The sequence below is a fragment of the Zalophus californianus genome, chromosome 9, assembly GCF_009762305.2.
Source record: "Zalophus californianus isolate mZalCal1 chromosome 9, mZalCal1.pri.v2, whole genome shotgun sequence".
In the NCBI taxonomy this organism is placed as follows: domain Eukaryota; kingdom Metazoa; phylum Chordata; class Mammalia; order Carnivora; family Otariidae; genus Zalophus; species Zalophus californianus.
The window spans coordinates 111,263,809-111,290,914 of NC_045603.1; the positions used below are offsets into that span (position 1 = coordinate 111,263,809).

The 27,106-nt window shown below is 38.0% G+C and overlaps 1 protein-coding gene across 10 annotated transcripts in view; it reads right to left on the minus strand.

Moving 5' to 3' along the window:
• Nucleotides 1-1,185: 1,185 nt before the first annotated feature.
• Nucleotides 1,186-27,106, minus strand: part of ZEB1 (zinc finger E-box binding homeobox 1) — a 188,827-nt gene continuing 162,906 nt past the window's right edge. For 8 of the 10 annotated variants that reach the window (XM_027592419.2, XM_027592418.2, XM_027592423.2 and 5 more), the window contains 6 exons: nucleotides 26,878-27,039; nucleotides 19,077-19,279; nucleotides 14,360-14,465; nucleotides 6,172-7,979; nucleotides 3,912-4,092; nucleotides 1,186-3,794 (listed from right to left, as the gene is read on the minus strand). In XM_027592419.2, coding sequence (XP_027448220.2) covers nucleotides 3,196-3,794; nucleotides 3,912-4,092; nucleotides 6,172-7,979; nucleotides 14,360-14,465; nucleotides 19,077-19,279; nucleotides 26,878-27,039 — 3,059 coding nt within the window. In that variant the 3' untranslated portion in view covers nucleotides 1,186-3,195. The remainder of the gene's footprint in view (nucleotides 3,795-3,911; nucleotides 4,093-6,171; nucleotides 7,980-14,359; nucleotides 14,466-19,076; nucleotides 19,280-26,877; nucleotides 27,040-27,106) is intronic. The other 2 variants (XM_027592417.2, XM_027592416.2) reach the window with 1 other exon arrangement.

Genomic DNA, 27,106 nt, shown 5'->3' on the forward strand with positions numbered 1-27,106 from the left:
AAGAACGTGGATTTAGAGCCAGATACGCCTATGTTTAAATCCTTATTCTGGTATTGATGTGTGTGTGTGTGTGTTCATGAGCACATGGTTTTTATACATATTTTGTGAAAATTAATTTGGTAATAGTAGTGAAGCACCTTTGCATGGCACAAGTAAATAACATATGGCTCTACTGTTGTTATGTGATTTAGGCAAACACTGGGAAGTGTTCACTTGTCTTCCTTTCCAAAACTTCTCTGATAATAGCTAGATTCCTTTGTTAGCCATTTTTCAGTATGTCAAGCTTTTTTGAGCTTCTTCTTACAGTGGTTACTGTATAAAGGCCTCCTAGGAAGGGTTACTTATTCTTATTTCCTAATCCTACATGGTGAGTTTGTTTACTGGGTGGCGGTTCTCAGTGACAGAAGAAATGAAGCAACAGGACGTTAATGAGTATTTTAGGAATGTGGGGTCATAGAAACAGAAGTGGGCCCTAAAATAGAGTCCCCTAGAATTGGTCACATCGTTCATACTGGAAGCAGTCACATCTACAGGCTTGAATGCTTGTGTCGTGTCCCGTGAGGGAAAGCATCAGAAAGACACCTAGAAATAAACTCTCAAAATCAGAATAGTAAGGCATTCTATTGAAAAAGGCAGCATAATTTACTGTCTGTCTACGACGTCAAATGTTCAATAGGACCCGAGTAAGAAAAATATTCGCTTGCTAGAATGATTTAATACATATTCTTGGATCAGAGGCAAGAGAGTAGTAGGGCCATAGCCGACCTCTGTTAACACGCAAATTACATTGTCATTCAGTAAAACCTGTTGTACCTGCTAGTGCCAGGCACTCTGCTAGGCACTGGGGATGTGAGCGTGACTCTGGTAGACGCGGTTCCTCTTCCCGGTGGGGAGGGAAGAAAACAGCCGCGTAAGAGCTGTGGCAAGAGAGGTACGCGGAACGCACAGAGGAAGGGCGTCTACACCCGTGCTTCCCTGAAGTGACCTGCGGATGAGAAGTCACAGGGTGCTAAGGGGGTGCGGTTAAGGTTTCGGGAAGAGGGAGCAACCTCTGAGGAAGCCTTTAGTTGCCAACTCTGATCTTCCCAGAAACATTCAGCCACAGGGAAGTCCATGATTTAATGGTAAATGTCGAAAACATTTAGTTTGTTACCCACATTCAGCCCAAGGTAAGCTGAGTGCAGGATGACTGTGCAGTACCCCGTTTCAGAGAGCTTTCCAAGGAAAATCTTGATAATAATGCAAAGAATGACAGCAGGTCAGGCTTGTTGATGCATTTTATTGTGAGATGGGGGAGTCTGGTAAAAAACTAGAAAATGACCATGGTGTAACAAGGAACTTAAAAATGAAGAATCAGATTTGTAACTTACATACATGAATACAGGAACAAATTGGCACAAAATGTTAAACATTGTTCCCAACACTGTTTATATAAGGTTATCCTAATTTGGCTTACTAAGGAAATGAGAGTTTTATGGTTAGGCTAATCTCTTAATAAAACTGCAGAGCATCATGCTATTAGTCACACAGTGAATTTCAAAATTTAAGAGTTTTATATTAAAAACTGGGTAAAGGTAAAATGACTTGATTGTAGTTGTAAAACTAATACATTCCCATTTAAATTCTGTTCTACAGTCCAAGGCAAGTATAAATGTTAACATAACACTGTTAAATCAAATCTCAATGCAAGAGAACCAATTGCATCTCTACTTTAAATCTTATCAACTTTCCAAATTTTCATACTAAAATATATTATTGTATTAATACAAACTACAGTATTATACACTACACTGTGTAATAAATAAAGAAATATAAAAATAAGACACATAAATATAAAAGTTTTCTAAAACTAAAAGTACATGTCAGTAAGAAGGGTATTAATACTGCCAGGTTTGAAGACATACAGTACAAAAATGTTGCACAGATCTATAAACTAAAAGAAATAAAATAATACTGATACGTAAAAATCAGCTAATGTTGTTAATAAACTGGGTCCATAATAACTAACATTTGGAAACAGTTATGAGCCAAATAACAATGGCATGTCCATGTCTGAAATGCACGTACATGGACAGAGCAGATTAGAAAATTTCCCTTTCATTTCTGTAGAGAAATTTTGAAAGTCAATTAACACAAAATGAGTACTGAGGAATTAAAGGATGAAACGTCCCAGTGTTTAGGTTTCTCTGACAGAGTCAGTGGTTTTAAGTTTTATTTGGAATTTTGATACAATAAACAAATCAACAAATGCTAGTTATTGTAGGCCACACATTGAACGAAGGCGGGTTAGAGCCTTGAAAATACTGATAAATGGCACTTACAGCACACAGGTCTTGCTTAAGGCCAAAGGAGATACAAAGCTTCATATCATATCCTTCATATTTGTCACCACATACTCAAACACAATACGGACACTGATTCCGACGACTCTGCTGCCCTTCCCAGGATGAACACTGTTAGTCCCTGCAATCAGAGCTCAACGACGATCTTCTGAACTCCATTTTAAACCACATGAGTAAGAAACTTCAGTTCTTCTATCGGCTGCTTTCTTAAGGCTAACAATACACTTGAAATGGTAATACTCCACTATGACATCTAAATATTAGAAATTACTACCTTCTAGATTGGATTTATAAAAGGTAGTCAGCAAGGTTTGGAACTGCATTATACTTCTCTGCGAAGGGAATTTTGTAGTGCAGAAGTTCTCACATTTTAAAAAACATAATAAAATACTGAAGCGGATTTAGCATACGTTTACCAATAAAAAATTATAAAATTTCTCCCAATTGTACAGCTTAAGAATAAACCAACGTAAGAGCGATAATTAATACTGACAAAATGAAACAATGCCAGATGCTTATTTAATTAATCAGTTTCCTTTAACCTGTTAAATCTTTGCTTTCCGAGTCATTAAAGTTTTCAAATCTGCTTCGTGTTACAAACTTGTTCCTAACTTTGAAAAATGCATGAAAAATTACTAGGTCTGAGCTCAGGCACACCCGGATTTGTGTGTGTGTGTGTGTGTGTATGTGTGTGTGGGGGGGGTTTGTATTTTGTATTTTTTTTTAATTTTTACTTTACACAGTAGTGAACAGAAACCACAGTATACAGCTGACTGTGTTTCCATGAAAAGCATGTATAATATAGAACAAACTTCATTACCAATTAGAATGTATTTTCCTTCTAGGAAAACCATTAGGCTTCGTTTGTTTTTTCTTCAGACACCTGCTCACTCTTCTTGCTCACTTTTCGCTCGAAGCCGCGGGCTTGGTTTACGGCGTCATCTTCCTTCGTCAGACCTTCAGTTTGTGCCTCTTCGCCCTCCTCCTCCGCCTCCCCCCCCGCCCCCGCCCCCGCCGGCTCCTCGTCCTCCTCGTCCTCGTCCTCCTCCCCTTGCGGTTTCTCACATTCCTTCTCTTCCCGCAGCTCTTCCGTCTCTTTGTCCTCCTCCTCCTCCTCCTCCTTCTCACTGTCTTCATCCTCTTCCCTCGTCAGACTCTCCCTCTCATCCGAGTCGGCCTGCGAGGGCGACGCCCGGGCCCCGCCGTGCTCGCCGGCCAGGACTTCCGGCCCCGGGCCCTCGTGCTCCGCGCCGTCGCGCTCCTCCGCCTCTCGCTTGCAGTAGGAGTAGCGATGATTCATGTGTTGGGAGTAAGACCCAGAGTGTGAGAAACGCTTTCCACATTTGTCACATTGATAGGGCTTTTCTCCAGAATGTAACCGCATGTGTTCGATCAAATGATGTTTGTGTTTAAATGCCTTCTTACAGATTCCACACTCGTGCGGTCTCTTACCTGCAAAATAAGAACACAGCCATGACACAAAATCCTCAGAAGGCTTTCGGGGGCACTTCAGTTTGCGGAAAGGGTTAGAGAGTCATTTTTCAAAAGCTGTCAGGTTCGGCGACATACCTGTGTGTTCGTATTTATGTCTCAACAGTGAGCTACTCTTTTGAAATATCTTATCACACAAATCACAAGCATACATTCCATTTTCTGTCTTCCGCATTTTCTTCTTGGGTGGTGTCGAATCCGAGTCATTCTGGTCCTCCACATTTGATACTCCTTCTGAGCTAGTGTCTTGCCTTTCATCCTAAAGAAAGAGAAGAACACCTAATTTCAAATTAAAAGGTAAGCAAGAGACATATATATAAAAGCACAGGTTAAAAAACTACTTCGCTTTATACTTTCAATAATAGCTTGACCAAAGCAGGAATACTACTCATCACTGCAGACAGGCTCCAAGGGTGGGAGGCTAGAGGCTAGATGGGGGTTGATACAGAAAAAAGTGCGGTTGGGGGCAACAGAGTCACAACGATGACAAAAACAAGTGAGCAACTGATGAAAGAACGTAAAACGTATACTAACAAAATTTACCTGGTTTCAAAGAAATCATGACTTTGTGAGAAATTCGCGGAAAATTTTAACTTACGAGTGTGCTACATCATCACCAATCTCTAACTGCATTATTTGCCTTCATTGTTTTCCTAAGCAAAAATTAAGATTCTATTTTTATTTATTTATTTATAAAGATTTTATTTATTTCTTTGACAGAGAGAGACACAGCAAGAGAGGGAACACAAGCAGGGGGAGTGGGAGAGGGAGAAGCAGCCTTCCCGCGGAGCAGGGAGCCCGATGCGGGGCTCGATCCCAGCACCCTGGGATGATGACCTGAGCCGAAGGCAGACGCTTAATGACTGAGCCACCCAGGCGCCCCAAGATTCTATTTTTAAAGGTGGTCTTTCAATTGTATCCTCCAGAACTTCAGAAGTCTATGAACTGACCTCCATGGTTTCTTTGAAAAGAGAGGGATTTGCTCTTGCTAAGGAACAAGATGGCAAAACAATGCAGGAGGGTCTCTATTTTGAAGCAAGAATACTTGCTAGACAAAATAAATCTTCAGAATTTCAGTGGAATAAAAACATTTCAGGCAGTCCCAGGGCGGTAATGTGTAGGAAGCTCTCATGTAGGTAAACAATGACTGGTAGTGGAATTGGGTCCCTCAAGATCCTTATGTCTTTCCTCAAGTCTTCCATTCTATTGCCTCTAAGCCCACAAATAGTCTAAAAGCTCAAAGGTTTTCCACAACATTTCTTATAGTTTTGCAAAGTGGGAGAGGCGCAGCCATTTGCCTGGGTGGTTTGTGAGCTGCCAGTTTGTGCTAAAGTACCTGGACTACTTTCACTGCTATCTGACGTGGCCCTATGATTAAGTGAAATGTTGGTGGGTCCCCTTTTATTATTCAAAGGTGTGCACAGTGTTTTAAACACTGAGAGTCTAGATGAATTCATTAGTTGCAGGAAACCCAATCAGTAGCAATATTTAAGGGGGACAAAAAGCAGCAGGTATACATTTGAACAGGATATTGTAATTATTTCAGCTGTACCTACTTATAGCAAATATTTGGATGAAAGATCACATTTATCTCTAGTATTTGGTTGATTCAATAAGAAACCGATGAAAAAAATTGGGAGGCCATCAAGGTTAGTAACCTAGAAAAAGTCTGGATAATGAGCCACACAATAGTACACAAAATGGTTCTAACTAAAACTGCATCATGGATTTTGGGGGGAAAGGTAAGGAGGAAAATGCACATATAGGTTCATATATGTTAATTATGACTGAATGCTGTTTTAGTTTACAGCTCATAAAGTGATCAGCAAATTCACTAGGTGAGCTCTTTGTATACTTAATTCTTGTTTAATTAAAGCCTTTAATAAATATAGGTGTTAACACATAAAAAGTAATAGCTCAGTTTTGCTGGTGTGAAATGTCTGTGAATGGGAATGTATTTTCATGCATTAATGATGATACAGCAGAAACCGTTACTAATTTGGGAATCTAACTCTAAAAACAGAAGTCCAATTGGTGAGTATTCCAATTTTTCTTCTCTGTTTCAAGCTTCAGATAGTCAAGTCTTTAGCTGAGCCTTCTCATTTCCCCAGGAGAATAACAAAACTGTAGGTGATAACCATACCTGGGATTAGTTAAGAAACTGAAGGCGAGATGCTATGAAAGTTAAAGCAAATGTTTATCTATTTCCTCTCAAAAACGACAGTTTGCAACAACCTGTTCGGCTCTACAGAGACTGATTTTTATTCCAAAAAATTCACCGAAAGAAGTCAAACTAGCATTTTGGTAAATAGCTTTGGGAGAGGGGCCTTTTCTTTACCTGATTCCCATTTGGCTGGATCACTTTCAAGGGTGGTTCCTGGACTGCAGGGCTGACTGTAGTCGAGTACGTGTAAGCCACCTGGGGAATCAGAATAGTCTGCTTATTGGCAGCTAGTGCCCGCAAGCATGGAACACTGTTCTGGTCAGCAATGGCCACGATCGTGGGTAACTGGGCAGTGACTGTAGGTATAGCAATATTTATGGGGTTGGCACTTGGTGGGATTACATTTACAACTGGTTCTGAGTCTGTAACACAGCTGTCCTTTTGCGGCTCCTTTTTTGCACAAGACAAGTTCAAGGGTTCTTCCTGGACAGAATAAACACTGTTCTGGTAAACACTAGTGATAGTTGACCTTTCCAATAATTCTCCCTGTTGCTTTGGTAGTGAAAGATCAAGAGGTTCTACTTGTGGCTCTTCTTGTGCACCTTCCGCTGTGTACAAGTAACCCTGTGTATTTCTGGATGAGGAAAGGTTTAGAGGTGATGGGGATGATGGACTACTTCTGGAACCATTGACGGTTGATCCCGCTGGTAACACTGGAGAGTGAGTCATCTTCAGGGGACTCTGTAGATTTACTGTGCTGTCCGGGGGTTCGTTTGCATTTGTAGATTGAGGCTGCTCATCATTCTTTGCAGGGATATTCACTTTGCCTGGTTCAGGAGAAGATGGTTCAGAAGACTGCACTGAAATCTGTCCAGCTTGCATCTTTTCAAACCACTTTTTTACTACATCCAGTGGGAGGTTTACCGAATCAGCAATTTTTGAGAGCTCTTCTGCACTTGGCTGTGCGTTCAAAGCATAATATGCTTTTAGAAGAGATAAGAGGTTCTTTAAAGGTGGCTGACTGGGAGACAGATTGCCATCTCCACCCGAGGAAACAGAGGACTCGGGCTTCTCAGCTTCTGGTGCAGGGAGTGGAGGAGGCTGAGCAGGCTGCTTTAGGTCATAGTGCTTTAATTCGGGAAGTGCATTAATATCTCCTGGACATTCGTCACACAGAAGGCAAGTGCTATCATTCACTCCTCCTTCAAAGCTTTTGTCCTTCTCTGATTTAACAGTAAGATCTTCTGGTAACTTTTCACTTTTGCAACTGTTTGTGGGGACTGGATTTTCTTTTTTTAAATTCTGAGGAACAACTTGAAGTTGGCTAGGCTGCTCAAGACTGTAGTTAATGATAATTTTGGTTGTTCCATCTTGATCAACCAAAGGAAGACTGATGGCAGAAATAACAGAATGGCCACCTTGCTGTATGGATGAAGCATTGATTGTTTCTTGTTCTTTGGATGCAAGACTGGCTTGATTATTCTCCAAAACTTGCCTTATTACATTACCGTCTACTGCCACTTTAAGTACATTCTGAATATCACTTAAATTGATACTTATGGGAGACACCAAACCGACTGTTGGCAGAACAACAGCTTGCACCACACCCTGAGGAGAACTGGTTGCCTGTAACGGGCCACCACCACTGAAAACCCCATTCTGTAAAGGGGTTGAACAGTTGATTCCTGAAGCAACCACTATGGGTTTGAATTCATAATCCACAGGTTCAGTTTTAATTTGGTTTATAGAAAGTTGTTCTTGAAGGGGCTTATTCTCTATCTTTTGCCGTATCTGTGGTCGTGGGGGACTGCCTGGTGATGCCGAAAGAGATGGCGAGGAACACTGAGGCGTCTTGAGTCCTGTTCTTGGTCGCCCGTTCACAGGCATCAAGCTGATACATTTCTTACTGCTTATGTGTGAGCTATAGGAACCAGAATGGGAAAAACGTTTCTTGCAGTTTGGGCATTCATATGGCTTCTCTCCTAAACAAAAAAAATTATATTCACTGAATTATTACATGTAAGTTTTCATGTATCCACATTTTCCTTAAGACAAAGAGTATAAATTTAAAAAGAGATTTCCATGTATCTTGTGATACAATTTTATTTAGAATATTCATTTTAATTTCAAAACTGATATAAATGTTATAATGACTAGCAAAACCTTTGTCTGTGGTACATGTGCTAACCTGTAAGGAAGTCTTCTCAGCATATGTGTATAATATTCCTGCTAACCTTTAAAACTTCAAATAATTCTCAAATGCCAAAAATAATTCCAGTTGACCCTTGAACAACATGGGTTTGAACTGCATGGGCTGACTTAACACGGGGATGTTTTTTGATAAATACCCTGCAGTACTGCAAATGTATTTTCTCTTCCTTATGAGTTTTCTTAATACCCTTTTCTTTGCTTACTCTATTCTAACAATACAGTATATAATACAGATAACATTCAAAACGTGTATTAATTGACTGTTTCTGTTATAGGTAAGGCTTCTGGTCAGCAGTAGGCTAGCAGTAGTTAAGTTTTGGGGAGTCAAAAGTTGTATGTGGAGTTTTGACTGCATGGGGGCCTGGCTCCCATAACCCTGCATTGTTCAAGGGTCAAATGTACATCTACTCTTTCAAGTAATTTTTTTTCTTACCCTATTTCATCTACCTATGTAATTTTTCTGTATTGCACTATACTTAACCATCTGCAGGAGAAATTAATATTAGAGGAAAGGAAAGTAAAATCTCCCTTATATAAGACTTAACAAGTGCAAATAGCTATCCTTCCCATATCCACGAGGTTTTAAGGTTTCCTTGAAAAGATCTTTCTCAATGGGCAGAAAACTTTCCATATGAGGTATTGTTATCAGCCTTGGCTTATTAAACTGGGAGGTATGCATTCCTGGAGCTAGAAGGCAGTGTTCTAGTGGGTATGCAAAGCTTTCTTGTAGTTTCAATTTTAGTGACAGTGGTTACAGTAACTTAAAACATTTTAATATTAAAACACAGATTATACCATGGAGAAAAAGACAATATTCTTGTGAATTGTTAGGAAAAATCCAGAATGTCAAAGAAGCTCCTTGCTTGTAGGGACTTATGTCAAGTTGCTTCCTTGACCTTCCAGGAGAGAAGACATTCATTCTTGTTGGCTGTTAGGGATACTTTGGTAGAAAATTTTGAGAAGCATGGAGCCAAATGGAATACTTTCAGACAACCCTAATTTTTCACCTTAATTTTAATTTATATTTATAGTTCATTCATTTATAATTTATAGGTTAAAGACTATCAGTTTCAATAAGATAGGAACTTGAGTCTCGTGTGCCATTTATGCCTTGTACCTATTGAAGTGTAGGTCAAAAATGCTCAATAAACCTTTTTTGGATGAATGAATGACTCATTGCAAAATTATGGAATATGGTGATGCTATTTATCTCCTCAGTATCAAGATAAAACTCTTTCTTTCCTCCGTTCTTTTTAAGAATGAAAATGAAAGCAGTGAGAAACTCAATGTAAGTTCTTCGAATAATGTAATTTCAGTGTTGTGAAGTTTTTAAAAAGTGAGTTATATTTTCTCAAAGTATATTTACTTGAAGAATCAGGTATTAGAACTGGAAGGGATCTAAGAGGCCCTCTTGTACAGTCAAAGAGTTCATTTTATATCATCCTTGACTTTAGCTAGTCTCCTGTGTAAGCTCCTTTATTAAAAGGAGGTTATTACTTGCTGGACAGCTCTATGGAAGATAGTCTAGTTTGGTACTGCTGAGGATCATGAATTTGGGTTCAAAACCTAGCTCTGCCACTAGTTTTTAAAAAAGATTTAAGTAATTAATTGGTTAATTAATTAATTAATTTATTTTGAGAGAAAGATGGGGTCATGAGTGGGGTGGGAGAAGAAAGAGGAGGAGAGGAGAGAGGGAATCTCAAACAGACTCACACTGAGCATGGAGCCCAACACGGGGCTCGATCCCATGACCATGAGATCATGACCTGAGCTGAAATTAAGAGTCGGATGCTCAACTGACTGAGCCCCCCCAGGTGCCGCTTACTGTTTTCTTAATCTTTCCAAGCCTCAGTGTTTAGGTGTGTAAACAAATGTAAATACATCCTCACTGGATTGTTGTAGCAGTTTTATGACATAATATAGCGAAACTCTTTGTGTGGTCTTAATACAAGTTAGTGATTCTTTTAAAAAGTAATTCTCTGGAGAGAGAGGTTGAGTACTAGGCCAGAATTTGCTTGTTATAATGCCTACTTTCCCGTCCTAGCCTGCCCTCTGATGCCACACAGAGCAAGTCTAACTTCTCTTCTCAAAGTCAGACTTTCAAACTGATGCAGAGCGGTCATCTGTATCCTTACACTTCCCTTGTGTGGGTTAAATATACCCAGGTCCTTCAAAGATTCCTCATAGGACATGGTTTTTAGAACCCTTCCCACTTACCCACTTGTTAACTCAGCTCTGGAAATTCTCCAGTTTATCAGTATCTTTCCAATGGGATGCCTGAAATATGATTCAATACTCAAAATGCATCAGGTAAATTTCCGGGGGGAAGGGCTGTAAAGCAAGGGATGTGTTCTAGTGTCTCTATTTTAACATTTTAAATTCTTGCATAACTTTTTTAGATGAGCCATATGCTTGTTCTCTTGTTAGAGACACTTGGAAAATAAGAATTTATAATATAGATTATTTTTAAAAAAGATTTTATTTATTTATTTGAGAGAAGGAGAGAGGGAGAGGGAGAGAGCAGGAGCAGTGGGGAGGGGCAGAGGGAGAGGGAGAAGCAGACTCTCTGCTGAGCAGGGAGCCTGACATGGGGCTTGATCCCAGGACCTGGACATCATGACCTGAGCAGAAGGCGGCAGATGCTTAACCAACTGAGTCACCCAGGTGCCCCACAGATTATTTTTATCTTTACAGACAGGGAGACAGAGGAGCCCAGTGGCTAAGGCAACAGCTTTGGAGTCAGGATACTTACACTGGGGCCCTGGCTTTGCCATGGACTAGCTGAGTGACTCTGGATATGTTATGTAAGCTCTCTGATGCTCCATTTTCTCATCAGTAGAAAGGGAAGAAGTAATAGCATCTACCTCATACGGCTATCATTGGGACTATATGAGTTAATGTACACAAATAACTAGAATGTGGCTGTACATAGTTAAGTACTCAATAAGTGCTAGTCATCAGTATTATTGTTGGGGATTACCTGATACTTTATCATTGCCAGAAAGAAAGTGCAGAACAATTGTTATAAAGCTAAATCCACTATGTTTGTTGGAAAACCCCTTGTTTCTAACTGTATAGCTTTCTGGTTTATAGCTAAAGTACATCACCTAATTTGTCTGTCTAGCAACTGTTAAACCCTAGAGGTGAAGTTGTGCTGTAAAAAGTCAGATGTCCTATGAATACTGATTTCTTTTTTGTAATGGCTGCAGTGGACGTTTGGCTGCATCTTACGTAAAAACTTTCCAGGCTAAAGTTCACAGGGCTATGGAACAAACCCAAGTTATTTCTGGGGAGGATCAGAGCCCGGGAACAGGAGCCTTTTTTGTCTCACCTCTGAGTGGAGGTGAGGTGACCTGCTCCTCATCATAGCTCAGCTCCCACATGAGGAGTTCAGATGATGGCTAAAACACATGATGCTGCATATGGCTCGTTTTAACGGTGTCGGAAGATAGCAACAATCCAGGTAATTTTAGGGAGTATAATTTGAAGATCCTGATTAAAAACTGAGCTGAGAAAAAAAGATTGCAGAGGTTTCTTGAAGGATATGAAGCTCATCCATTATTCAATACTCTAAACAGCTCTTTCAAAACTATCTGTGGTGAAGGACCTTCGGTGCCATTTTTTTTTTTTTTTTGTTTTAAATTTCCAATCTACTGTAAGATCAATATTGTATAAAATATAATAAAATTGTCACAGCATTTGCTTTTGTCTAATAGTTTCTAAATTACTCTCAGTTTCTATATTTAGCTCTTCAAGAACCAGTCTCAAAAAAGCTTACAGACTGGTACCAGTCCTGGAATGACACTGAGAAGCCCCAACTCAGAAATCTTCCTTTGGAATAAACCAGACCATCTGAGAGCTGTATACCTGGATTGTATCCAAGTGGCTACCCTGGAGAAATGCTTTTTCTAAACTGCATTTTGGTGAAATATCACTGGCTTTCTATTGGAGGATCTTTCTTTATTTTTATTTATTTATTTAAAGATTTTATTTATTTATTTGTCAGAAAGAGAGAGAGAGAGAGAGCACAAGCAGGGGAGTGGCAGGCAGAGGGAGAAGCAGACTTCCTGCCGAGCAGGGGGCCCGATGCGGGACTCGATCCCAGGACCCTGGGATCACGACCTGAGCCGAAGGCAGTCGCTTAACTGACTGAGCCACCCAGGCATCCCATGGAGAATCTTACTTTAAAAAGAAAACCCTATCAAACTTTCTGCTGTACTATTTTAAGGATATTTTGGAAAATGATATAAAATGCATTTTGCTTCTCTACGGGCTTTGTAGCAGGAAGAGTTGTACTTTTCCTAGCGACTGATTCCTTTCACTTGCAGACAGTCTGGGTCTTGGTTACTGACTGCAGTTTTCTGAGTTCCTAAACCTTAGAGTCTAATCTGTGGTCCACTTCCAGCATGTGCTTGGCATGTCATAGTATCCATTTTATTTCATGTTTACTTCATGCCTGTGTTACTTATTTTTCTAATATATTTTTGAATTAAAATTTCTTGCTGTATTAAAGGTACATAAGTCTCATATTACTTCCCCTTGAGGATAAGACTATCCTATAAACACATAATGAATGGACAGTGCAGAGACGGCAGACGCTCTGTGCCCCACGATGTAGGCTAAACTTGCACTAGCTCCTTCAGCGACCGTTACCAAGCTTCTATCAAGCGCTTGTCCATCCAAACTCCTAAAACTTTTCTGTCAGTACTATAGACAGTTGCTCCCTACTTACTACTTGATTGAGACTGATTTTTGAATATCAATGCAGAGTTTTGTGATTAAATATCAACTTCCATTTCTGCCCTGCATTGTAATCTCTGGTATGATACATGCTTCCCAATTCCGTATCATCACCAGGTCTGACAGATCCACATCCTATATAACTGCAATAGGACCATATGACATTCATTCTGTACATGAATCTTGCTCTAAATTTTATTTTATTTTCCCTCCTCTACCCCAATCTCAACGTTTAAGAAAACTCTCTTGAATTAGTTAGATCTCTATCAATAACTTCAAATCATCTGTAGCAAGAAAGCAGGTCATTAAAAATATATTCTTGATGAAAATTTTTTGATAGCCCAGAAGTTAAGAAATAGGATTTTGTGGCAGACTGCAAAAGACAACTTCTTATTTCCAGGAATATTAAACTGTGAAAATAAATAAATGTTTTTGCAAGAATCTTGGTTTAACCAAATTGGTAACTTTCACATTATTTAGCCCTCAACAAACAAGAGAGTGAAACTTCTAGAAATGTAGTTCCAAAATAAAACACAGATACCACACCAGTCACCTCTCACAAAGCCACCCGCTGTACTTTTTTATAGGATGTCTGTAAGATGTAAATGTCAATACAATCATTTTCACAAAATAAGCAATGTGCAGACACCCATCATTTCTCATTAATTAGAAAACAGTTCTTTTTCACTACTATTTAAATCTAAAATAACATACCAAAATTAATCAGATGAATGGATATCATAGTGCAATGGGAGATGCTACCAAGTTTTTATTACAGCTTTTGTTGAAGTAGAGCCCCTAAAGACATGCAAATACAGCTCTTTTTGTTTCTAAGTTTCTAAAACAGACTTTTTTTTAATCATATAATATCATTTTGTAAGTAATTTTTAGAAAAGAATGTGGAAAAGAAAGATGAAATGAGAGGTGAACACATTTTTCTTTTAAATTTTCAATGCTGCCCTGTCTGGGTGACTCCACATCACCCCTGACCACTTCCTATCTGGAGTTTCCACTTCTGTTTCTCTCATGTAAAGAACGTCTTTGCGTCCTTACTTTCTTGTGCAAATTGTACCTCTATTTCCTTTTTCATTCCCTTGTTAACTGTGCAAAAGAGGCAATGAAATTAGCATCCATCAGAAAGCTCAAAGAGGTTGTGCTTCTTGTTAAAACATGCTATGTTCTGATTAGGAAATTTGGAGTATGTTATATTATATTAGCTTAATATGCTTCAGTTAAAGATTAAGACACCAATAAAATACCGTTCATAAACAGAAAATTTCTCCAGGTTAGTCTTTATTCTACAAGAAAAGCAAAAAGTTTCTGACCATATGTGCAGACCACGTTATAACAGATTTATTTATTACCACATATGCTATGATATTCAAGGTGTAGAAAGAAAACAAATATTTACCACTGTGGATTCTTAAGTGCTCTTTTAGATGATGTTTGTATTTGAAAGCTTTTCCACATTCAGTGCACTTGAATTTACGATTTCCCCCAGACTGTGTCACATGTCTCTGTAACGAAGAATTGATATTTTAATTAGAGAGCAATAAACCTTTGGACATAAAAGAATAGCCAATCTGCTAAAAGTAATATTTTGGTGAATTCTGCTTCTCAAAGGCTTCAAATTGAGGCAGTCACAAAAATCTAACACGTGGAATATTACACCAAAAAGAAGGGTGATAGTGGGATCAGAATTTTGACATAGAGAAAAATCTCTACTTGCTAGAGTATGAGAATCATACTTTATTGAGTAATACAGTATTTAGCACAAATAATATATACTTTACTAGAAACTAGAGATTATCTCTTCTGCAGCCAGGCTTTTTCCAGCAGTTTATCCTATCTCCTAGATGCTTGGTATTACCAAAATGTACTTTAATCTGATGAATTTAAAAAATACTTCCATCTTTTCATCCAAATATGGAGTATTATAATAGCTTTGTCTGGTTTATCAAAATCTCACTTTTATATATTTCAAATATATTCTGCACCCTTAGATTTTTTCCAGGTCCCATTATTTTATTTTTTATTTATCCATTATTAAATTTATTTATTATTAAAAAATGTTTTCCAGTCAAGTATAGTTGACAATGTTTCAGCATACAACACAGTGAGTCAAACAACTCCATATGTTATGCTGTGCTCATCACAAGTGTCTACCATCTGTCACCATACAACACTATCACAACACCACTGACTATATTCTCAATGCTGTACCTTTCATCCCCATAATTGCTCATTCTTTTTTTTTACTATGTTATGTTAATCACCATACATTACATCATTAGTGTTTGATGTAGTGTTCCATGATTCATTGTTTGCATATAACACCCAGTGCTCCACGCAGAACATTCCCTCTTTAATACCCATCACTGGGCTAACCCATCCCCCCACCCCCCTCCCCTCTAGAACCCTCAGTTTGTTTTTCAGAGTCCATCGTCTCTCATGGTTCGTCTCCCCCTCCAATTTACTCCCCTTCATTCTTCCCCTCCTGCTATCTTCTTCTTTTTTTTTCTTAACATATATTGCATTATTTGTTTCAGAGGTACAGATCTGTGATTCAACAGTCTTGCACACTTCACAGTGCTCACCACAGCACATACCCTTGCCTTGTTCATTCTATAACTGGAAGCCTGGACCTCCCACTCCCCTTCACCCGTTTTACCCATCCCCTCCCCTCCCTCCCCTGTGGCAACCACCGTATGTTCTCTGTGTTTATGAGTCTGTTTCTGCTTTTTGTGTTTATTAGATTAACCATACAAAAGCACTGCTTGAATTGAATTCTATCATAAACCTCATAAACCATAAATTGCTCATAAACCTCCAAAGGCTCCCCCCATTAGCCCCTGAATATAGATTCTGGGTCTATACATTCCAAGTTTACCTGAGTTTCCAGGCTGATTCTTCACCAGTTCCCTATAAGAAGTTCATGCCTCAGTCACTTAGTGAGTCTCAGTTTTTTGCACATATACTACTCTATCTCCTTGCTTTGGTTTATACTATTCCTTATTTCTTGGCTATATTTCCCTATAATTATGATTATTAAGATTCCAGCCATACTTCAAAGGGTTAACTCAAGTACTTTCTACTTGCTTCATGCTCACCCTAGCTGGAATCTCCCTTCTTTTGTTTTTCATACAGTAAGGAAAGAGAATGAGTACTTAACTCTGTATCAGGCCCTACTTCATCCAAACCCATGGTTATAAGCACCACATATATGGTGACAACTCCCAACAGGGTATCTCTAGACCTCTTTCCCTTAACTCCAGACTCTCCCAGCCAATTGAGACCTTGATACTGCCTATTGGAAAGCAATGGGCATGTGAAACTTGCCACGATTAACCTGAACTCTTAATTTCCCTTCTGAGAGTCAGCTCCGTCTCTGATGTTTCCTGTCTTTGTGAATGACACCTTCATTTATTTGATTATTGCTTAGGCCCTCAACTTTGGAGTAATCCTTGATTCCTCTCTTTCTCTGAACACCCTTACTTAATCCATCAGCAAGCCATCTGAATATACTCTGCATCCAACATTCATCACTGTGTCATGTCTGTTACCACCAGTGATTTCAAAGCCACCACTACCTTTGGCCTGGATTATAGCAATAGCCTCCAAATGGTCTCCTGCCTCTAAGTGGTCTCCCTGTTTCCACTCTTGTCTTTTTTGATCTACTCTCCAGCAAAAGCCAGTGTTCCCTTAAAAATAAAAAGGAAATAAAGATAAAATTCAATATCCTTCAAAGGCTTCCCTGTCATACTGTAGAATAAAATCAAAAGTCTCTATCATGGTCTATACAAGAGGGTGTATCATTCAGCCCCTAATACTTCCTGGCCCCACCAATCTTTCTCCCCTTTATTCACACTGGCCTCCTTGCTGGCCTTTGGGGATGCTGGACAGGCTTCTGCCTCAAGGCCTTTTCATGTTTTGCTCTGTTCCCTTTGACTGGAACACCCACTCCCCAATTATCCTATGACTGGCTCCTTCTTTTCATTCGGGTCTTAATTCGGATGTCCCATTCATAGAAAGGTCTTTCTATCCTTAAAAAAGTAGCAACTTTTCTTCGCTTTCTATCTTCTGCTTTATTTTTCTTCATACTACCTGTTATTATATATCACCTGCTAATATATGTTGCTCCCCATTGTCTTAATCTTTGCTTATCTTTTTCACTATTGTGCCTTTAATACCTAGAACAGGGCCTGACATGTAATAGAAAGACAAATGTTTGTTTAATGAATAAATTAATAATACATGGAAATGCTTATCTCTGAGTCATGGCATGCTTTTCAAACACAGGTTTGCTGCCCTGTAACCTAAATTGTTTCCAAGACATCCCAATCATACTTCCTCACATTATTGGTCCCCATACTAATCACAGCTCCTTTCTGATTTTTGTCTGATCACAAACTTCATATATAAAACCTACTACCAGGTGCCTGGGTGGCTCAGTTGGTTAAGCAACTGCCTTCGGCTCAGGTCATGATCCTGGAGTCCCGGGATCGAGTCCCATATCGGGCTCCCTGCTCAGCAGGACGTCTGCTTCTCCCTCTGACCCTCTTCCCTCTCATGCTCTCTGGCTCTCATTCTCTCTCTCTCAAATAAATAAATAAAATTAAAAAAAAAATAAAACCTACTACCTTTCACCCATCAGAAAAATCATGACAAAATTGGCTTTCATGTTCATCATTGATCTTACGATTTGTTTCTATAATGGCATCTCTCACTTTCACTATTAGCTCTATCTGTGCTTTGCAGATCCTTTCTTTGACAATGGCCCTTGGTAGAGAAAGGATATGGGGGCAACAGGTGCCATTTGGGTCTGCTCCCCAAATGTCACATGAATAGGCTCTTTTCCCAAGGCTTGCCTGTACTGTGGTCATGTTAAGACTCTGAGATGGAAAAAGCACTCTTTTGCATTGTCCCCGGTAAGACTTGCACAGGGGCAGATGGTAGACAGATGTCTTTGTCTTCAGTAGTTCCTTCTCTGTATCAATTTCTTCCTTCTGTTGGTATTCTCCCCAATTTCAAGTGTTCTCTCATGGACTTATCCATTAACCTAAGGAAATCTTGGTCTTATACTGCCTGATTGCTATCCTCTCCCCCTTTATTTTGTGATTTGGTGAGTGTTATTGCCAAAGTCCTGAGAAGACAGGTTGGCCCTGCTTGATGATTCTGTTTCTGCCATAATTTTTTTGCTTGATTTAGCCATCATCTTAGAAAGGGTCTAACTTGTTCTCTACGAGATACAGGACTTAGATTAGGTGCATGCATAGGGCAGAGTTCTCACAGATTCGCATTTATAGACAGTCATAATCCTCTGATACAAGAAACTGGACATGTGTCCCAACGATAACACATACCCTTAAAATACACTGTGCAGCTGAATATTTATTTGATTTTTAAAGTTAGAATCATGTTGATACTAATTTGATTGTTTAGAGTTGACACTTATCAGGATCTTATAAAAGAAGGACAACCAGCAAGAGCTTCTTAGCCTTTAATCCTTAAGTATAGAGCCAACAGTTCAAATGTAACTTAACTTACAGAAGAATAGTCTTGGTTTATACATCTAGAAATTGAGGCAAAGTGACATAGGAATAGAACCAACCATGTGAAAATTGAGTCTTCAGAATAAAAATGTTTAGAATCTAAACCTTAGATTCCTAGAGGAAGCAACTTCCCTTCCTACAGTAAACAGAACACAGTAACTTATACTGAGAATAAATAAAGTAGTCTTTGGTTCCCAGAAAATTAACTTTTATTATTATTATTTGACTTTCTTCTCAATTTGGTCAGTACTTAGTCATATGGTTTATGAAACCAGTATTTATTTTTCCTACACTGAGCATTTTGGTAGAATGCATTTTGAAATCTAGTTTTAAACTTAAGGGAAATATTTGTTACAGTATAAGCAAAATAATTAAATCAAGAAAGGAATCTTATCTGAAAAAGAATAAAAAAACTTAGTTACCTCGGAAATAATATTCATATGTACTTTGTAACTCAGAAATGATAATTCAAATAATCACTTGCATTCTTATAAGGCTGCAGATAAGATGCTGTCTAGTACAGCCTTTTAAATATGTTAAAACCCTTGCCCTCTATGGATGGTTGATTTCACTTACTTGATCTCTTCCTGATTTATGTGACGTCATGTGACGTTCAAGTTGAGTTCTGTATGCAAAGGTGTAACTGCAGAGGGAGCAACTAAAATTATCTTCATTCTTTTCATGGCGATATTTAATGTGTTCTTTCAGAGAGGTAAAGCGTTTATAGCCTCTATCACAATACGGGCAGGTGAGTAACTGGGAGAATGCATCTGGTGTTCCTGTATAAGAAAGATCACATATTTTGAATTTAAAACATTCAAAAAATATTACCAAAGCTACCACTAAGTCCCTATGCTTTGTGCCAGATATTATGCCACCCACTTTATATTTGATCCTTAAAACAATACAATGATATTCATCTCTATTTTATACAAGAGAAAACAGGAGGCTCAGAAAGGTTAAATAAAAGTCACACAGCTAGTAAATGATGAAGTCAGGATTCAAACATGTGCTGTCTGACTTCAAAGTCCCATGTCTTTTCCACTAAACCACAAATCTTCCCTTCTTTTTGTATGGCTAATTAGACAAAGAAAACAAAAATAAAATTAGAAATATATGTTACATTTGTAAATGTATACATATTGAAGGGGACTTTTACACAATAATAGAATCTTTCTATTGGTAACAATGTATCATCAATTATTTAATGCTTTCTTTCTAATTTGGAAAGGACACTATAAAGTTATTGTCATCAGACAGTAAGTAGTATATAATTAGATTATGTTTTCAAGACACCGCTTGAAGTTAGGTGTAGCCATATGACAGAGTTCAGACCACAAGAACAAGTACTGGGGGAAATGAATAACAGGAGCCAGATCTAGGTCTGGCCCACAAAGACCTCCCACGCATGCTTCTTTATGCTCTTTCCCTTACTGAAATACATGGATACATTTTCTGTAGAATTTTATATGGATAATTACAGGATAGCATTCAGAAAATAAAGGCAATATAGAAAAACTGGAGTTCACTGAGTGGACCATATATTGTTTTTTTAAGATGTATTTATTTGAGAGGGGCACGTGAGTGGGAGGAAGGGCCAAGGAAGAGAATTCAAGGAGACTCCCTGCTGAACTTGGAGCCTGACACGTGGCTTGACATGGGGCTTGATCCCAGGACCTATGAAATCATGACCTGAGCTGAAACCAAGAGTTGGACAATTAACCGACTAAGCCACTCAGGTGCCCCTGAATGAACCATATTTTTTAAATACGGAACCATCTAAGCCTGACAATCCTAAAAAGTAACACTATTTTGCCAATTAATATTATTTAACTAAGAGTGGTTTTCCATATTCGATTTACTTCTTCAAAAAAATAAGTTCCTAAAAGATAACTTATTGTAAATCGTATCTCTACCTTCATTTTGAATTTCTTATTGAAAAAGACTACCAAGAAAATTTTATTACAATCTCAAAATTCTTCATAAACATATATTACCTTTATGGAAATTCAAGTCCATATGAATTAAAAGTCTTGCTTGAGAACCAGCCTGCATGTAATAGACTGAGCACCTGACCCCACACAGTTTGTTAATTATGTTGAAATATGTATCAAATATATGAATAAAATCAAACAACCAAATCCCCCAAAGTTTATGATGGTATCTTTATTATCAGCTAGCAAGGCAACTGGAATCAGAGAATTTTCTGTTGGTGATGTCTCTAAAATGACCTACTTCTGTGGGGACTAGATTAGCCACATGAAATTGTTTTGGAAATCACGCTATGTTTTGTCTAGTATTAATTTCCTATTTATACAGGCAAGTAGGAAATCAACATTTGGGACAGTCTCCTTGCTAGAGTACCTAATCCATCCTATTGATTTTAGCTGGCTACAATGGCAAAAGTCCAAGTCAGCCATTGCAGGTGCTTTATTATTGGCACCACAATCACAACGTGATTTCCATTACTTAAGCTGCTTATAATCCATAGTGTAATACAGCTGTCTGCTCTCATTATGTTCTATTTTCTTCTTTGCCTTCATCATTAATAAACAAAATACTAATAATTTTGTAAAATGACAGGGTGCTCGTGATATTTTACCAGCAAGTTATTATTTTCATAAATCAATATCTATTGAATTTCTCACACATATGAGATATGAATTTATTCTTTTAGGATACTGGCATAAAACAATGAAAAGTAAATCTGAATATTCGACATAAGCAAATTATAGAATGAACAGGCTTGAAAATTAAATAAAAATCTTTGTTTCTATTTTTGAAAAATATTGGATGTTTGCTTATTTAAAGGAATCACTTTTTTTTTTTAGCAAAGAAGGGTTGTCACGTAAGGAAAAAATTATCTTTTTAGAATTCTTATAATAAACTTAAGGTAACGATTCAAGACTACTAAAAAACCCAACCTATGTCTATTTTTTTGAGCTGTCTGTAATTTCCTTATGTATCTGTGACTGTGAATATGCTTATTAAAAAAAAAAACCCTAATTTTTGCATCCTAAACTTCCTTTGCTAGGGAGCATAAAATTTCAGACTGATAGTAGTACTTGATATAAAACCTTTGAAAAATCTCCTTTATTTGTGCCCCACTGATTCAGAGTTTGTGTTACTTCAACCTGTTGGAGTAAAGTTTGCCCTTTCACAATTTATGAAGTGCAGGAAAGCATCCTGAATCCACTAAAACTTTAAAAACTTAAGGGCTTCTGAGGACAATCACATGTTACTGGTGTGACAGAATGTCTACTGTGAAATACTTTATTAGCTGTACACCTGAAAGTAATGACTACCTGAATTAAAAACAGATTCTTGAATTCAAATGTTTTACTAATTCAGAATGATTAGGGCCCCAATTTTTATGGGATTTTACTGTGTTGATTAGTAACAATGGACTATACAAAGTTTAACCTTATTTGATCTGTGCAATGAAACATTTTTTTAAGTTCTCACTAATTTCTTTCATGAGGCTTATTGAAAAACTTTTTGGTACATAAACATTTACATATATACATAAATACATATATTAAAATTTTTAAATTTCTTTTCCATATTTATTGTAACCTACTGCTTCTTCAGGTGAAATGTTAACAAATTTTCCTTAAGGAAAAAAACTGGGGTGCCTGGGTGGCTCAGTTGGTTAAATGTCCGACTCTTGGTTTCAGCTCAGGGTCATGATCTCGGAGTCGTGACTTGAAGCCCCACATCAGGCTCCATGCTCAGTGCAGACTCTGCTTGGGATTCTCTCTTCCTCCCTGTGCCTCTTCCCCTGTTCTCTCTCTAAATAAAATTAATACAATCTTAAAAAAAAGAAAAGACCCCTGAAAATCAAAGTAGAAATGGTAGGGCCCTACAGGATTACAATGCCTATAACTATAGACTCTCCAAATATACAAATAGATCAACACAACACTATTCATAAAGCTGTAATGCTGTGTCCCCAGGGGCAATAATCTATAGTCTTCAAAAATGTGTCCTTTTGGTACACTGGAGGAATCAGTCCTAGAGTGCCCTATCTCTATTTCCTTTGTCACTGATTTAGTTACAGGAAATCCTATTCTGAGGTGAAACTTCTATTTCTGCTTTTTCATAACTTATTCCTGATTTAAGGAAGGTACAGTTGACTCTTTGCAATGGAATCTATTTTGTTTTCTATACCATTCGTCTCAATTTCCTTCAAAAATTTAAAGTTGATTGATACAATAACATTTACTTAGCACCAAAAAAGTTGAAATACTTATGCATAAATTTAACAAGGTATGTGTAAGATTTATATGAGGAAAACTGTAAAATTCTGATGAACAAAATCAAAGAACTAAATAAATGGAGAGACATTCAATGTTTTATGTTGTTAAGATGCCAGTTTTTCCCAACTTGATTCAGTGGAATTCCAATTTGAATTTGGAAAGTCCTTTTATGGATACTGACAAACATTCTAAAGTTTATATGGAGAGGTAAAAGACCCAGAATAGCCAACACAACATGGAAGGTGAAAAATAAAGTTGGAGGACTGACACTCCCTGACTTTAAGGCTTAGTATAAAGCCATAGTAATCTAAACAGTGTGGTATTGGTATAAGAATACAGAAACGGACAAGTGGAACAGAGAGCCAGAAATATCCTCATAAATATAGTCAACTAGTCTTTGACAAAGGAGGAAAGGCAATACAATGGAGTAAAGATAGCCTTTTCAACAATAGTAATGGAACAGGAAACAAAAGCAAAAATGAACTACTGGGACTTCATCAGGATAAAAAGCTTTTGCACAACCAAAGAAACAATCAACAAAAGTAAAAGGCAACCTACAGAATGGGAGAAGATATTCCCAAATGACATATCAAATAAAGGGCTAGTGTCCAAAAACCATAAGGAACTCAAACTCAATACCCCAAAAAACCAAAAAATCCAGTCAAGAAATGGGCAGAAGACATGAACAGACATTTCTCTAAAGAAGACATACAAATGGCTAACAGACACATGAAAAAATGCTCCGTATCACTCATCATCAAGGAAATACAAATCAAAACCACAATGAGATACCACCTCACACCAGTCAGAATGGCTAAAATGAACAAGTCAGGAAACGACAGATATTGGCGAGGATGAGGAGAAAGGGGAACCCTCCTACACTGTTGGTGGGAATGCAAGCTGGAGCAGCCACTCTGGAAAAGAGTATGGAGGTTCCTCAAAAAGTTAAAAGTAGAACTACCCTATGACCCAGCAATTGCACTACTAGGTATTTATCCAAAGGATACAAAAACAGTGATTTGAAGGGGCACATGCACCTCAGTGTTTATATCAGCAATGTCCACAAGAGCCAAACTATGGAAAGAGCCCAGATGACCATCGACAGATAAATGGATAAAGAAGATATGGTGTATATAAATTCAATGGACTATGACTCAGCCATCAAAAAGAATGAAATCTTTTTTTTTTTTTTAAGATTTATCTTGACATTTGCAATGACGTGGATGGAACTACAGGGTATCATGCTAAGCGAAATAAGTCAGAGAAAGACCAATACCATGATTTCACACATATGTGGAATTTAAAAAACAAAACAGATGAACATAGGGGAAGGGAAGGAAAAATAAAATAAGATACAAACAGAGAGGGAGGCAAACCATAAGAGACTCTTAGCTCTAGAAACAGAGGGTTGCTGGAGGGGAGGTGGATGGGGGGATGGGGTAACTGGGTGATGGGCATTAAGGAGGGCACTTGATGTAATGAAAACTGGGTGTTATATGCAACTGATGAATCTCTAAATTCTACCCCTGAAACTAATAATACATTATATATTAACTAAAATGAACTTAAACACAAAATAAAAAAAAATAGTAATGGAACAACTGAACATTCAGGACATGCATAAAAATGAATCTAGACACAGACCTTACATCCTTCACAAAAATTAACTCAAAATGGGTCACAAACCTAACTGTAAAGTGCAAAACTATAAAGCTCCTAGAAACAGGGGAAAACCTAGATGACCCTAGGTATGATACTGCGTTTTTTAGATACAACACCAAAGAAAGAATTGACAAGCTGGACTTCATTAAAATGAAAACTTCTGTTCTGTGAAAGATGATCTCAAGAGAATTAGAAGACAAGTCACAGACTGGGAAGAATATTTGCAGAAGACATATCAGATTAAGGGCTATTATCCAAAATATACAAAGGACTCTTAAAATTCAACGAAAAAATCAATAACTTGATTAAAAAATAGTCCAAAGACCTTAGCAGACACCTCACCAAAGAAGATACACAGATGGCAAATAAAGATGCTCCACATCATATGTCATCAGGGGGATGCAAATTAAAACAAGATACCACCACACACCTATCAGAATGGCCCAAATCCAGAACACCGACACCACAACATGCTGGCAAGGATGTGGATTAAAAGAAACTCACACTGCTGGTGGGGATGCAAAGTGGCACAGCCTCTTTGGAAGACAGTCTGGCAGTTTCTTACAAAAGTAAATATACTCTTACTAGAGGATCCAGCATATGCACTCCTTGGTATTTATCCAAATGAGTTGAAAAACTTATGTCTACACAAACATCTGTACATGGATGTGTACAGCAACTTTATTCATAATTTCAAAGCTTGGAACCAAGGTATCCTTCAGTAGGTGAATGGGTAAATACACTACGGTATATCCAGACAATAGAATATTATTCAGCACTTAAAGGAAATGAGTTACCAAGCCATGAAGATATATGGAGGAAACTTAAATGCATATTACTAAGTGAAAAAAGCCAACTTAAAAGGTTACATGCTGTATAATTCCAACTAAATGACATTCTGGAAAAGGCAGAACTATGGAGACACAAAAAGATCTGTGGTTTCCAGGGGTGAAGGGAGGTGGGGAAAGATGAATAGGCAAAGCATACAGGATTTTTAGGGCAATGAAAATACTCTATGAGGTATTATGATGATGGATACATGTCATTATGTATTTGTCCAAACCCAAAGATGGTACACCACCAAGAATGAACCCTAAGGTAGATTATGGACTTTGGGTGATTTCTGATGAGTTATGATGATAATGGGAGAAGCTATGAACATTAGGGGGCAAAGGGTACATGGGAAATACCTGTACTTCTGTCTCACTTTTTTGGTAAGCTTTAGGCTTCTCTAAAAATGTCTTTTTAAAAAGTTGATTATTTAAATATTAAGTTAAATCTATCCATTAAACTGGGAACCCTGGAAAAATCAAACCAGATTTAGGATCTTAATACTTTAAATATCCTTAAACATTCCAAGTGACTTCTTAGTTCTTGGTGCAGATCTTGCATAAAATTTCTTATAGGAATATTTGCATGCAATTGTCATCTGTTTCTAGCATGGAAGGAGGGAATGGCATCCTGTTTTCCTTTCAGGAGAGTATGAACATATTAGAACTGCACTTTACCACTTTTCATATACTGGCTGTTCATATCAGAATAGACTAGAGCAAATATAAAAAACCTCATTTGTCTCCAAATCGGTATGTTTTGAACAAATCATATTTTGCTTGCCAGAATAGTGGAAAAAAAATCAAGCGGCAGTTAAAGGTTATCCTAGCTCCATTTCTACTTGCTGCCATGTGGGTGAATGCAAATCAACGTCCAGGCATTGTTCTTTTATTTATTTATTTATTTATTTATTTATATTTATTATTTTTTTGTTATGTTAATCACCATACATTACATCATTAATTTTTGATGTAGTGTTCCATGATTCATTGTTTGAGTGCTCCACGCAGAACGTGCCCTCTTTAATACCCATCACCAGGCTAACCCATCCCCCCACCCCCTCCGCTCCAGAACCCTCAGTTTCTCAGAGTCCATTGTCTCTCATGGTTTGTCTCCCCCTCCGATTTCTCCCTGTTCATTCTTCCCCTCCTGCTATCTTCTTCTTCTTTTTTTTCTTAAAATATGTTGCATTATTTGTTTCAGAGGTACACATCTGTGATTCATCAGTCTTGCACAATTCACAGCACTCACCATAGCACATACCCTCCCCAATGTCTATCACCCAGGCACCCCATCCCTCCCACCCCCCACCACTCCAGTAACCCTCAGTTTGTTTCCTGAGATTAAGAATTCCTCATTTCAGTGAGGTCATATGATTCATGTCTTTCTCTGATTGACTCATTTCACTAAGCACTTCACTGCAGCAGCCTTACCACGGCACACAGGAGATGCCGTTATCATAAACATGTTCCTTTTATTAAAGAGATTATTTTCTATGGGCACCTGCCATAAATGTTAGATTTCAGAAATGTGACCTAGAGTAGATAGAGTAGGTTCCCTTCGTACAGCTATGGAAATAAATCCTGTCAAGACGAAAACGAAAACAACTGTGAAGGTCCACTTACCACTGTCGTCATGACCACTGGCTTCTGGGGTGCCCTGCCTCTGGTCCTCTTCAGGTGCCTCGGGGTAAATGACAGCAGTGTCTTGTTGTTGCAGGAACTCTTCAACATTAGGATCATGGTTTTGTTCATTTTCTGCATCTGAGTCACATTCATCATCTTTTACTAAAAGAAATGCATACTTTATAGAAAGCAGTTTCACCACCAAGTTGTTACAAAGTTTTGCTAAATA